The 13,660-nt window shown below is 37.3% G+C and overlaps 1 protein-coding gene across 16 annotated transcripts in view; it reads left to right on the forward strand.

Annotated features, from left to right (window-relative positions):
• ppfia1 (PTPRF interacting protein alpha 1) overlaps positions 1-13,660 on the forward strand; it is a 155,271-nt gene that overhangs the window by 109,959 nt on the left and 31,652 nt on the right. For 11 of the 16 annotated variants that reach the window (XR_013886781.1, XR_013886782.1, XR_013886786.1 and 8 more), the window contains 4 exons: positions 3,029-3,058; positions 6,312-6,457; positions 7,357-7,529; positions 10,483-10,573. Coding sequence is in view for 10 of the 16 variants with exons in the window: in XM_080189942.1 (XP_080046068.1) it covers positions 3,029-3,058; positions 6,312-6,457; positions 7,357-7,529; positions 10,483-10,573 (440 nt within the window). In the remaining 6 variants the exon portion in view is untranslated. Of the gene's footprint in view, positions 1-3,028; positions 3,059-6,311; positions 6,458-7,356; positions 7,530-10,482; positions 10,574-10,880; positions 10,893-13,660 lie in introns of all 16 variants that reach the window. The other 5 variants (XR_013886785.1, XM_080189941.1, XM_080189934.1 and 2 more) reach the window with 4 other exon arrangements.

The following is a 13,660-nucleotide window of genomic DNA, read 5'->3' on the forward strand; positions in this document are numbered from 1 at the left end:
AGTATAAAATTTTTGTAAATTGAGTTTGTGCGTTTACATGCTCTGTTTGTGAACAGAACTCCCACTTACTTGATGAAGGAGCAGCACTCCGAAAGCTAGTTGTTTGTGCTATCAAATAAACCTGTTGGACTTTAACCCGGTGTTGTGAGACTTCTTATTGTGTTTACCCCAGTCCAACGCCGGCATCTCCACATTATATTTGGACATGACAAATTCCTCTACAGTTGAGACAATCTACAGCGTTCTAAATAAAACAACCCACAATGTGTGTAATTTGGTTAAATGCCCTTCAGGGGTGGGCAATGAATGCTGGCCCCAGCCAGTGACAGCTCAGATTCTATGGACTAATAAATAAAATGTTTTTAAAGTCAAATTACCCTATTCTCCAATATTAACAGATTGTGTAGTGTTTATTAGTATCACAAGTAGGTTTACATTAACACTGTAATGAAGTTACTGTGAAAATCCCCTAATCGCCACACTCCGGCGCCTGTTTAGGTACACTGAGGGAGAATTTAGCGTTCAAAATAAGTCCACGATCCAAATCTGCATTTTTGCCAAAAACTAATTACTTCCTTGGCCATACTCTTATCAAGTTTTGTTGAAATCTGTCCACTAGTTTTTGAGATGTATTGTTTACTAGCAGATGAATGGATAAAACAGAGGAAGCATTAATGGGAATATTCAGAATAAATACCAGCACTTTCCATTCAAAAACAAACAAACGAAAAAGGACGCAGATTGTTGAATTCAGTATTGAGTCCAGAAGGCTGAGAAGTGCTGAATCAAAAGATCATGCTGTGTCTTGAGCTTGTATTGACTTTATTGGAACTGATAGGAAGTTGAATTCAGAGTGGAGTGCGTGATTGAATTATGAGGCAGTTGGAAGCTTAGGGATCACGTGAGCAAACTTAACAGAGGGACGCTGGAAATCGGTCATCCAATCTACATTTAGTCTTAATGTGGAGAGGATTGCATCATGAGCAGCAACTGCGAAATCTCGTCTTCTTTCCCAGATATTAATTTTGATATGTATTGCTATTTGTAGAAGGAGAAAGTGGAAAACATGAGCAGTGTTCAGCTCCAAAAATTATGCAACAGTTCTGTTTTGATCGTTATCACATGACTCCAGTGACGTCAAGTGTCTTGCTTAAAACAGAAGACAATATATTCTATTGTAGAGATTTAATATTGGTACTGACCCTAAATGTTAGGATTGTTTGCCACACACGACAGCTTTACTCCACTACCACTGATGCAGAATAATCCACAGCCCATGTGAGAAATGTGCTGTCAGATAGTAGTAATTATTTATTTGATTTATATATCCAAGATTTTATCCTTTTGCCTTTGAAACATTAACAATTATTCTCATAGCTTTCACACTCAGTTCAAGTAAGCTGACAAGAAAACATCTCATAGAAGGTTAATTCTGAAAACTCATGGAAAATGTACGCAACTAGAAGAGATATGTTGAGTGTTTTTGGACTATGTGACATACCTGAAACATGGGAAAATGTTATCTTTTTCTGTGCAATCTCTAATGGGTAGAATTAAAGTTGAGCTTCACACTTTCGCTGCAAGGTTATTTTCAGGCAGAAGGTTAGTTCAGGAACTGTCTAGGTAAATGATGTTTTATTAACTATAAGGTGTGCTCGGTTTCAGATGACTTTTGGAGTTATGGTCAAATGCATTATTTGATCAATGCATTACTGTAATGTGTTTGTGTAACTTTTTCCTCTCTGCGTCAGTATGTATTATTTTTCTTGTCACTGTTTTCTTGTTCTGTGTTTTAGTTTGTCCTTCAATTCTCCCTTTTTTCATGGCAATTTTAAACACTCCCAACATTCTTTCTTAATCAGTATGATAGAGATCTTTACCAGAATGATAGGAAGTGGGATATTTTGATCTTGGTTTTGGACAAAGCTTGGCACAACATCGAGGGCTGAAGGGCCTGTACTGTGCTGTACTGATCTATGTTTAATCCAATGCTCTGTTACTCATTAAACATTTTTTAATGCACACATTATCCTAATTGCACAGATTCATCTCTTAGCCAAAAAGCAGAAAGATTCTTAAAGCTTATTCAGTTTGGTGCATTTTGTCATTGAAGAACTTTATATCATATAATGAGTGTAGTTATACTTTGACCGGTATTTTACAACCTCACTTGGGCAAGACTCATAAAGTCGCGCCCAGGGGAATTCTATACTGCGAGCCACAGACCGGCATGGCGGTAAAATTCTAGCCTGTGTGTTCAAATGAGTCTCAAATTATATAGTTCAACATGATTAAGTGTTCAGGTAGTTCTTTGCGAAAAGCAAGAGGTATTCTTTGGAAAGCAAAGAAATGTACAGTTACCATAGTTGATCATATATTTTGCTGTTAGTTTAGTAATTTTTGATGAAATAAAATAAATAATTTAATAGCTCACTCCAGAGAAACAAGACCTGACAGTGTGTCTGCCGTTGCAATTTTATTGGCAGAAGAGTAAAACATGTCAACTACTTAAGCTGCTTGATATTGGCAAAGTCAACTAACGTACTTTAATGTTTCAACATAAATATATCGGTAAGTCATCTTCGGAAAAGTAGTCCACAATATTTCTATATTGATCTGCAAGTATAATAAGACTGTACAAAGCCAGTAACTTATTGGTGTCTACAATATCCTGCAGATTTCAATGTTGAGAACTGAATTGGGACTGAATGTTAACTATTAACTTCTCCGCAACACAAAAAGCAACATAACCGCAAAAAGATAGCTAGCTTGAATTGCTCTTAGCTTTCATAGTGACTGAGTTTAATGCTTTTTTTTTGAAGACTACATCTACAGTCATCAAAAAAGCTTCATCGCAACAAATGAAAATCTTTTGAAACGAATAGAATTCATACCGCTCAAAGAAAATCTCCTAGTCTTCTCTGTTACTCTTGTTTGTGTGATTTCTGATGCAGCTACATCTTGTATAATCTTTTAAATCGTCTTTTATCCTTAATGACTCTCTCTTTTCTTTGCATGTGTCTGTCAGCCTAGTGATTTAAGGAAGCACCGTAGGAAGGTAAATGTATAAAATTGAACTTCAATTACTTGGCATCAGGCTGTTGTATGAGACATATTATGGTAATCAGTGCAACAGTAGCATCTCCTCAATGAGTAATGTGGTTTCTTCTTTTACTTGCTGTCATGTTATTTAAACTGGCTTTCAATATATATTCCTTTTATTTATCCTCCCTGCCCCCACATCCCCCTTCCTAGCCCAGAATATTTGTGTGTTGTCCAAGTGAAGCAATTAATATTGCATAAAATATTTTTTAAGAAGTATCGCCATTCCTACTGTTCTTTAAGATGAAGGATGAGGCATTGGCATAAGAAGGCAGTGAAGTGTTCTGGTACTATTCAGCCACAAGATCTCAAAAATATGGAGGATGACTGTCAGATCTTCCTATCTCCAGAGGGCTATGAGGCAGACATTACCTGAGATTCCCCAAGGCAGGTTTGCAGGTTTCTGTGCCCCTCTTAACGTCTGTTAGTACTATCAGAACGAATAATACTGAATTACGTTAAAAGGATTGCTAAAAGTTTTTCTTCACCAATCCCCATTTCAGGCTGCTATTTTCATAATCCACTGTTCAGTGAGGATTGACCTGAAGTCAGGGACATATCTCTTAGCACTGTGTGAATCTTGAGACTTTTGTTAGCCTCAGGTATAGGATATGCTGTTAAAGGACAGTGCTTGCCCAGGTTTTGCTTATAGACAAAAGCTGCAGAGCACTGTGAAGCCCCACAGGCAGCAACCATGAGTATTGTTTTAACCATTGATAAAGAATATTATGTAAGGTTTAGATTTATTAAGAAAACACAATTATTTTAATGTATGTACCTATTTACTTAAACATTGTATACAATATTCCAAAATATTAGTTCTCACTGGACCTGAATTGAGAGCATGATGGGGCTTTTTACCCTAAGATGAGAAGTTATGGAGTTTGACTTCCTCTAATTTGTTTATTTTGATCTGAGTCACATTAGGTGGAATAATTAATGCATTAACACATTAAAGAAGGTCGAAATAAGATCACAAACCAGGATATAGAAGCAGTGTGAGTTGAGTTGAGAGGCATGAAGTCACTTGTGGGAGTAGTTTACAAGCTCCCTAATATTAACCACATAGGAGGACAGAGTATAAAGCAAGGGATAATGGGGACGTGTCAGAAAAGTCTGAGACAATCATTTCAATCAATATATAGACAGAAAAAAATCAGGTGGGCAAAGATAGCCTAGATCAGGAGTTCATGGAATGTTTTTGGAATAGTTTCTAAGAATATGCTCTGGAGCAAACCAGAGAGTGGGCTATGCTAAACTTGATGTTGTGCAATGAGAAGAGTAATTGATAGCCTCATTGCGAAGGCTGTCTGGGTGGTGGTGATCACAATTTGATTGAATTTTACATTGAGTTTCAGGGAGAGCAGAATGGTTCTGAGACTAGTATTTTAAACTTGAATAAGGACAATAATGTGGGAATGAAAACAGAGCTAGCTGAAGTTAAGGGATAGGTCAGTAGAGATGCTGTGGCAGACATTTAAAGGGATATTTCAGAACATACAGAATTGATGCATTCCAATGAGAGAAAAAATCCAAGGGGGGGATCTGCCATCTGTGGTTAACCTAAAAAGTTAAAGACCATATCAGACTTTAGAAAAAAGTATGTAATTGTGCAAAGACATGTGGCAGGTCAGATGATTAGACAGAATTTAAAGAACAGCAAAGAATGACAGGTTAAGAGGAGGAGAATCCTAGTGCCTGAGAAAGCTGACTAGAAATTTCAAGATGGATATTAAGACTTTTTATAGATACTTAAGTACTGCTGAAAAAGGAGATATGTCAAAGCTTTTCATCTTGGACTCATCAAGACACTTTGCGGGAATACCAATATACAGTGAAAAAGTGCTGTATGAGAAGCGTGTGCTTATTTGTTGGCAAGTGGACTCTGCATGAGGAGTTGATATGGAGATGGCATGTGATGGTGACTAACAGTTAACTGCCAAGCATTGTTTGAAATTTAAATGGTAGCATTGGTCCTACAAAAAGTGAGTGTGGAAAAAATGAAAGTGGAGAGGTAATACAAGACACTAGTGAGATCACATCTAGAGTATTGTGTACAGTATTGGTTGATTGTTCAAGAAAGACTATAAATGTATTTGAGGCAATTCAAAAGTTTTCAAAGCTAATATCAGGAATGTGCAGACTGACTTATGAAGAAGGATTTGACAGGCTAAGCTTGTATTCACTGGAGTTTAAAAGAGTAAGAGGCTACTTGATTGAAACCAATAAAATCCTGAGAGGTCATATCAGTGTGGATGTGGAGAGGATGTTTCTTTTGTGGAGAATCCAGAATTAGGGGTCACTGTTTAAAAATAAGGGATCGTCTGTTTAAGACATGAGAATTTCTTTTCTCCTAAGGTAATGATTTTTGGCACTATCTTCCTCCAAAAGGCAGTGACAGCTGTCTTTAAATGATTTCAAGGCAGAGGTAAATAGTTTCTTGATAAACAAGGCGGTGAAAGGTTATTAGGGGCAAGCAGGAATGTGGAATGGAAGTTACAGTCAAATTAACCATGATCTTATTGAGTAGTAAAGCAAGCTCGAAGGGCCAAGTGGCCTACTACTAACTCTTATGTTCATATCAGCTAGGTCTTCCAGTCTGGGAATATAGCTGTGAATCCACGCAGAGCTGTGAATTGGGGATAAATTATGCAAAGAAAACATAGCCCAGCTTTTATGTTCACAATTACAACCCGCATAATATTACATTATTCTTCATCAAAGTTAAACAACATCCAAGGTTGATGTCTGAAGAAACTCAACCTGTTTTACAACAGTCCCATGCTTTTCTGTTTCTTTCCTAACATTACACGTGCTTCACTTGGTACTTGAAGTTTTATCAATCTTTTGTTTGTGATTTTTTTTGCTGCTACTCATTTTGTTTATAATCTTAGAAGGGTAATAAACTTGATATGATGGGAGCTGCTACATCATCTAAGTCTTTCCAAAAATCCAATGTTAGGACCTTGGTACTTCTACTAAAATTTACTCTTCATTTGTGAAGAGTTGACACAGCTTCCTGAGCCATGGTAATTCTGTACCAATGTTTGTTGTATATGTTGATGTAGGTTGTATTGTGTTTGTGAGATCCATGTGACCCTGACTTAATGGTTTATGTAATTGTGTCTGCTTTTTTGCAAATCAAATCTTTTTTTAATTGATGATTCTTATTTATTTTTCTTGCTCATTTACAACGTGCATAATCTCAGATATCAAAAGAGGACATGCGGGAAGACAAAACCACAATTAAGTGTGAAACATCACCACCTTCCACACCAAGATCCATTCGATTGGATAGAATTAATCAAGGTGCCTCTCACACCATCAGCCAGGAGGACATTCGGGATATAAGAAGGTGAAATAGTTTTCCAAATGGTTGTAAATAATGTTTTCCCCCAGTCCATAAACTGACCTACAGAATTAATATGATACTGTGAACAGATCTGGGTATGTGTTCTCAGCAGCATTTTAGCACTCATAAAAAAGATGTAGAAATGTGTTTGATCAGATGTGCATTTGACAAGCATTTGTTACAAATTTTGACAATGTTAACGTAAATCCAGTAAGTGCATTTAACCAGGAAGTTGCAGCATATAATGGATCACATTCAAACATTACAGTATTGAGTAGGATATTTAATTAAACGAATTGAGGAGAATAACATTGAATTGGCATCCAAAGTTAACTTCTGAACCCTTGCCAGAAATGGAAGTAAAACACTGGCAGCTTTTGCTTGAAGGCGCGGTCAGTCATCAATAATGTTTATTGTGGGCATGTTCATTTTTTAATAAACTCACCAATTTGGAATGATGTCCAATTAATTTTGTGTTAATTAGTTGCAATCATAGGAAGGATATTGCCTGAATTATATTTGCCTTTTCTTCATGTAATATCATGTAATACCACGTAATAAAAATTAGAAAAGTTTCTGTGCTAATAATCTCAGCTGGCAGTTGAATGTGTTTCGTGTTAAATTTGAGATGTCTTATTGATGTTGAAATGCTGTTATGCAGATGTTGTGAACTGTGGAAGACCAAATTGTTTTGCCTGATTGAAGTTAGAAATTCAAAATTAAAACCATAATCAGGCATTTTGGATCCAGACTGGTTGAAATTATCTTTTAAGTTTTTATGTTGCAGCTTAAACTGTTGGCATTTTTGAAATTTATATTTATGAACACAATGCTGCAAATACTAATTCTTTCCTTGTGCCTTCTAACTTAAATACTTGTGTACATTTAACATATGCACACAGTTCAACTGGGTCACAGGATGGCCAAGTCAGCAACCCTAGTAGCAGCAACAGCAGCCAGGATTCTCTTCACAAAGCCCCTAAAAAGAAAAGTATAAAGTCTTCTATTGGGCGCCTGTTTGGTAAGAAAGAGAAAGGTCGGCTTGGACAGCCCAGCAAAGATCCCACAGGGCAAGGTTGGTTTGGAAAGTCACTAAGTAAACTTTGAAATAATTATGAAATTTAACTTTGTCATTAAATTTACATTTTGTTTTTTATAATTTGCTTTTGACCCTGTGCGTCTCTAGTCCTATGAGATTTTATCTATACATCGACATAATTTACTTCTGTTCTATTTCCTTATTTCACGTTCACCAAATGACTGTCCATCAATCTTAGCCCACTTTCCTTGCTACCTTTCCAAGTTCAAGTTGCATTTCCATTCTGCTGTTCTGGATTTATGTTTCAGTTTGATCTCAGTTTTGAATTGCTCTGAGTTTAAGTTTTAATGATGCATGTTTGTTGTGAAATTGGCATGAAAGGTTTAAAAGTAGCCATATAGTTCAGTTAATTTTGAGAGCTGCGTTTATTGATGTTTGTCGTGTGTTTTTTGACCTGTTTTTACTGAGATGAGGTCATTGTTGAAATAGAGGTCAAATAGTAAAATGGTTTAAATTGTAAATCATTATTGCCATTTTTGGTTATTTGTGCTCAAGTAGTAGTTTGAATTAAAAACAACTGACGAGCAATTATTTCAGAAATATAAAGCATATTTTTTTGAATCTCTATCCCCACTTCGAGAACAAAAATGTTCAAGAAATTCAAAGTCCCGTTCCAAGTTACTGCAATTTTAGATAACCTGATAAATTGGTTACCTCCCAAATATCCTATGCAGATTTGTGTAAAACAAACTTTTAACTAACATTTAACATCTGTCAGTCTAAAAGTGACTTCATATCTCCGATAAGGTCGAACGTTTTTTAAACACATTTACAACCAACCTTTTTTTTAATTTTTTTTTATAGAAACGAGCTGCTTTCTAAAGCAGAATTAATTCATCCACATTATTTGTCCCTGGCGTTTTTAATCTTCGGGGTTACCTGAATATTTTGAGAGTTCAGTTAATTGTGTCTACTTCAGTATATTGCCGACTTAGCATTGCAAACTCATTTCTAACATAGGTTTAATAATAATAGTTTTAAAAAAAACTTATTGATTTTACTAACACCTCCATTGTGAAATCTCCTCTGATTTGCACTAATTGTACACAAACTCAGCTTTCTCTGGAGATACAACTATTACAGATTAGCCACTCACCAAAGAAATGGCCTCATTTTCATTCCATTAAAAATGATCATCAATGCCAGTTTTATGCCCATGCATAAAACCTGTCCCATGGTGTTGTGTTGATCCTCCCTGAAATTTTACCGTGCTCTTAGAATTTCAAAATGTGATTTTGAGACCTTTTTTGTTATGAGCTGATGAGCATTTAATTCACTAACTCCCTTTAATTTGGATGGTTATCTTAAAACCTTCTGTCTACTTTCTCCAAGTGTGGCATCCTCTCTCGTTGAAGACAAAGAAAACTTATGAATTCACACTATTCACTGCCATCATAAAGAAGTGGGTTTATCAATTTAATAGACAAAGCACATCCATTATGCGTTATGTATCTTTACCAAGGTCAGCAATTTTTCATAACAGGAAAGTTCAGCAGTAAATGTAAAGACTAGACTGAGGGTAGATTGTAGAGAAATGTCTTTTGAAAGCAGAGATGCAAGAGGTGATGCAGATGATGATTTAGAAACAGGGACATGGTCATTGAAAATGTGATTGTATCTAAACAGGGACATAGCTACTTAGAGTAAAACAAAGCCGTGGAACATTTGGAAGATAAAAGATCCGGCAACTAATGACAGGGTTACAGGTCTTTTGAATTCAGCAAGGACTGGGGTGTGGGAAGACAAGGCTTTGAACTGGCAAGAATTCTAGCATTCTGAAATACTGGTAATTTGTGGGAGTGGGAAGACTGACCAGAAGAGCAGTGTGAGAAATTGACGTTTATAAGAAAACACAGTCTGGATTCTCAGCAATCAGAGATGGAAGTGGTACTATTGCAGTGGTAGAAAAAAGCAGTCTTGGTGACTCACCACACAAGGCAAAAAGCACAACTTGTATTTAAGCAGCAAACTAGGGACTGTCTTTAGCAGAAATTGAGTTCCAATTTTATACTCTGATATTATCCTTGTGATGCCCTGTTTAATCGGACTAGAAATATTTATTTATTCAACTTTAAATAGTAGAGCATTAACTTGGTAAAGCAATTTATGTACTTCTCATGGCCTTTCCTAATAGTTTTTGAGCGATGTAATTAGCATGGCTTTCATTGGATTCCAAGCTTGTGTAACTAGTGAAAATAATGTTGGGTTGTGTTTTGTTTCCTGATATGCAACAGCACTTGAACACTATTTACCAGCAAAATATGGTAATGAAAGTGTTTGCATGTCAAAATTGGAATTTGTTCATGTTCATTAATTTTAGTTTCTCACAAGTAATGGTTTTCGAGCAATAATTTGTGTGATATGATATTAGTAGGGGACTTTCAGTGTTAACTTTAGACTGATATTACTTTTGGCTTCCCTAAAATAAATTGTGTGTTTGGGTAACAGGTGGAACCAGCAGAAATTGATCATTTTTATTTGATCTGTTTGATCTATGCAAGGCTTATTTTGCATACTGTATACTTGAATTTCAATCAAATCCTTATTTGGGGGATTAATTTCTGAAAAACAATCAATCTAATTCACTTTAAAATGCAAGTGTGCATACATATTAAAACAAAACACCTATCTTTCTGGATCTCAGCACAGCCTTATAAAATCCCTTAGGCTCCCAACCATTAACTGCCCACGCACAAACTTGTGCTGTGTTTCCTGATGCTGCCCTCTGTGAACTGTTCAGAGCTTCTAGTATCTAAGCATTTTGCAGATTCCTAATGAGACCCTTTGAAACTGTTATTAACTCGGTCTGGTATTTTGTATTCAAGGAAATAAAATATCATTTCAAATTCAAATCACACTATTTGGCTGAAAGTAGATTAAATAATTTACTCCCATGAACAGTATAATGATTTAACTTTAAACTTTATAGCTGGCATACCAGATATGGAAGCCTGCCCTCAGGATACCTTGGGACTCAGTAAACTTGGCCAAGCAGAAAAAGATAGAAAGTTGAAAAAGAAGTAAGTTTTTTGAAACTCTCTCTGAAGTAGTAAGAAAAGTGCATGGCTATTTTGACTCCATTACATCAATTACATTTTTTAAACAACTGTAGTGGTATTTTACTGGTTCATACTGCACAGAAGGCAATGTCTTTTGAACAGTGTATGAACTAAGAAGGAAACCTGGCTCTTCCCAACAACCTTTCCTACCCACACTCCCAATATCCATACCTTACCCTATCGTTTTACTTTTTATTTAAATTAGTGCTTTACACTTTTTTTTTCATTTCTTTCCCTTCTTATGTTGTTATTCACTCCATGACCTTAGTAGTAAATCAGGGTAAGTTCATTTATCATTAACTTTCATGAATGCATTGGGTTGCTCGAGCTCTATTTCAATGTTTGATGCCAAGGGGAATTTTATTTTCCTGTGGAATGTATAGAATGCAGGTGTATAAACTTGGAATGCGAGCATTTCCATTGAGTTCCAGTTTGTAAATAAGAGATTGTTTTGTTAAATGTGAACAGTTTGAAAAGTGGGCTGTTTTACAACTTCATAGCTTCATCCAACAATCTTGAGTTACAGTCCTAGAATGCCTACCTTTGACCAGAGGCACAAGGGTGTAGTTTGTTACATTTCACCAAGCCAGGTGGGAGCGGCTGTATCTTTCCTGCCACACCATGGAATTGTACTTTATTAAGGTACCGGAACAGAAACCCCAAAGTACGTTGTGAAGTCTGACTAAACTCCAACTGTTTTTTTGCTATTTTGGCATTAGTGTGAGGATAAGGTGTTTAACTCCGGATATGATTCTATTGACGCTAGGAAGCTTTTAGCAAATCAAACTTCATTTAACAACACAATTCAACAAAGGAGTTAGCTTAATATTTATCAATTGAACAGTACTTAAAATACGGTTCTTAACTGCTTACTCCAATTCAAGCAACATTCCTCTTACAGACTTAAAACCCGTCTTCAAAGTCTGTTAGTGAACCTCAGACTTGTTGTTCTTAACAGTTTGAGAGCATTTTGAACACCTCTGGAGAGAGGGACAGAGAAAGACCGACCTATTTCTCATAGTCTGTCCCAACAGCAGCTTTCAGAGAGAGAGAGAGAGAGAGAGAGACAGACAGAAGGACACCTCTTGCTGCTTTCAGGACCAGGCAGAAAACTAATTGTTTTCCTCTGTAATCTTAGCTCCTCCCCTTAAGCACATACACATTATCTGTGTCAATCAACCTAATCAAAATGCTATTCTGAAACCCCTGGGGAAAAACCAAATAAACAAAAATGCATGAACTCAATAAAACACATCCCTAACCAAAAGCAATCAGTAGCCTGCATTGTCAGCATGAGAGCTCCTGGTGCCCAGATAAAATAGAGCTGTATTTTCAGTATCCCCCTAGTAAGAAACATGCTATGAATATAATTCTTAAAGACATAGTATCATCGCAACTTCAAATAGTCAGTTATGAAGTACGACACCTCCCCCATCAGAAAGATAGGCGGTGAGATCGTCTCAAATGTTGGCCATTTCCCATATTTTGGGTGCCACTTATTGACGTAGGCAGACATGGACATCAAATTCATTATTGGCTCCAATGTGCCAACTCGGCTTTTGGCTGACTGAGGAAAAGAGAACTACAATCTCAAACCCAAGACAATGTTCATGCTTTGGAGATGTGGACAGCCTCCAAGCATTGGAGAAATATCATCAGCGGTACCTTTGCAAGATCTTCCAAATCCAGTAAGAGAAATGATAGCACAGCGGCAATGTTTACTCCCAATCCAACACTCCCAACATCAAGGCACTAATCATTCAAAACCAGCTCTTCTGGGCAGGACATGTCAGTCATGTGTCTAACGCCAGACTCCTGAAAAAACTCAATCGCAGCAAGAAATTTGCAGGACAACATTAGAATCACTTCAAGGATGATCGTGGGTGGCACAGTGGTTAGCACTGCTGCCTCTCAAGACCAGAGTTTGAGTGACCTGGATGACGGTGAATGGAGTCTGCTCATTCTGACTGCGTCTGTGTGGATTTCCTCCAGGTGCTCTAGTTTTCTCCTGCAATCCAAGAAGTATAGATTAGATATATTTGTCATGCTAAATTTCCCCTAAGATGTGCAGATTCCCCTAAGATGTGCAGATTCCCCTAAGATGTATAGATTGAGTAAATAGGTGGGGTTATAGGGAAAGGGCAGTAGGTAAGCCTGGCTAAGATGTTCTCAGAGTTGACTTGATGGGCCAAATGACAATCTTCTGCACTGTAGGTATTCTATGATTCTAGGAAAGTGTCTCTGAAGAGGACATACATCTCCTGCTGCATGGGACTACCTGGCTTGTGGTTGATCAAGATACAGAAGGTTCATTTGGGGAGATGTCAAGTTGATTGAGAGACCTAGACAGGAACATCAGGGGGTAAAAGTTGAGCCTTTGGAAAGAATAAACAAACCTCCCAACAAGTTGTATTTCTGATCCTTGTTGCACCACCTGAACGTGGCAGAATCTGGAAGTCATGCATTGGATTTGTCAACCATCTTGAAATCCACCAAACCAGAACGGAAGCAGAACATCCTCAATTCTGAGGGATTGCCTAAAAAGAGTGTCATTGACTGCACCATGTGGATGTATCTGCATCAAAACCTGTGTTTTATGCTGGAGGTTGGAAAAAGGTGTTATAAGAACATAAGAAATAGGAGCAGGAGTAGGCTATCCAGCCCTTCGAGCCTGCCCCGCCATTCAGTGAGATCATGGCTGATCTGTCGTGTCTCAGTTCCACATTTCTGCCCTCTCCCCATAACCCTTAATCCCCTCGCTTATCAAAAACCCATCAACCTGAGTCTTAAAAATATTTAGCAAGGCAGCCTCCACCACCTCAACGGGCAGAGAATTCCAGAGATTCACCACCCTTTGAGTGAAGAAGTTCCTCCTCAACTCCATTCTAAATCGCCCCCCCCCCCCCCTTTATCTTGAGGCTGTGCCCCCTAGTCCTACTGTCCTTTCTGAGCGGGAAGAGCCTCTCCACCTGTATCCTATCCATCCCATTTATCATCTTATACGTCTCAATGAGATCTCCCCTCATTCTTCTGAACTCTAACGAGTAC

This window comes from Carcharhinus amblyrhynchos, chromosome 6, assembly GCF_965287045.1.
Source record: "Carcharhinus amblyrhynchos chromosome 6, sCarAmb.v2.hapA, whole genome shotgun sequence".
In the NCBI taxonomy this organism is placed as follows: domain Eukaryota; kingdom Metazoa; phylum Chordata; class Chondrichthyes; order Carcharhiniformes; family Carcharhinidae; genus Carcharhinus; species Carcharhinus amblyrhynchos.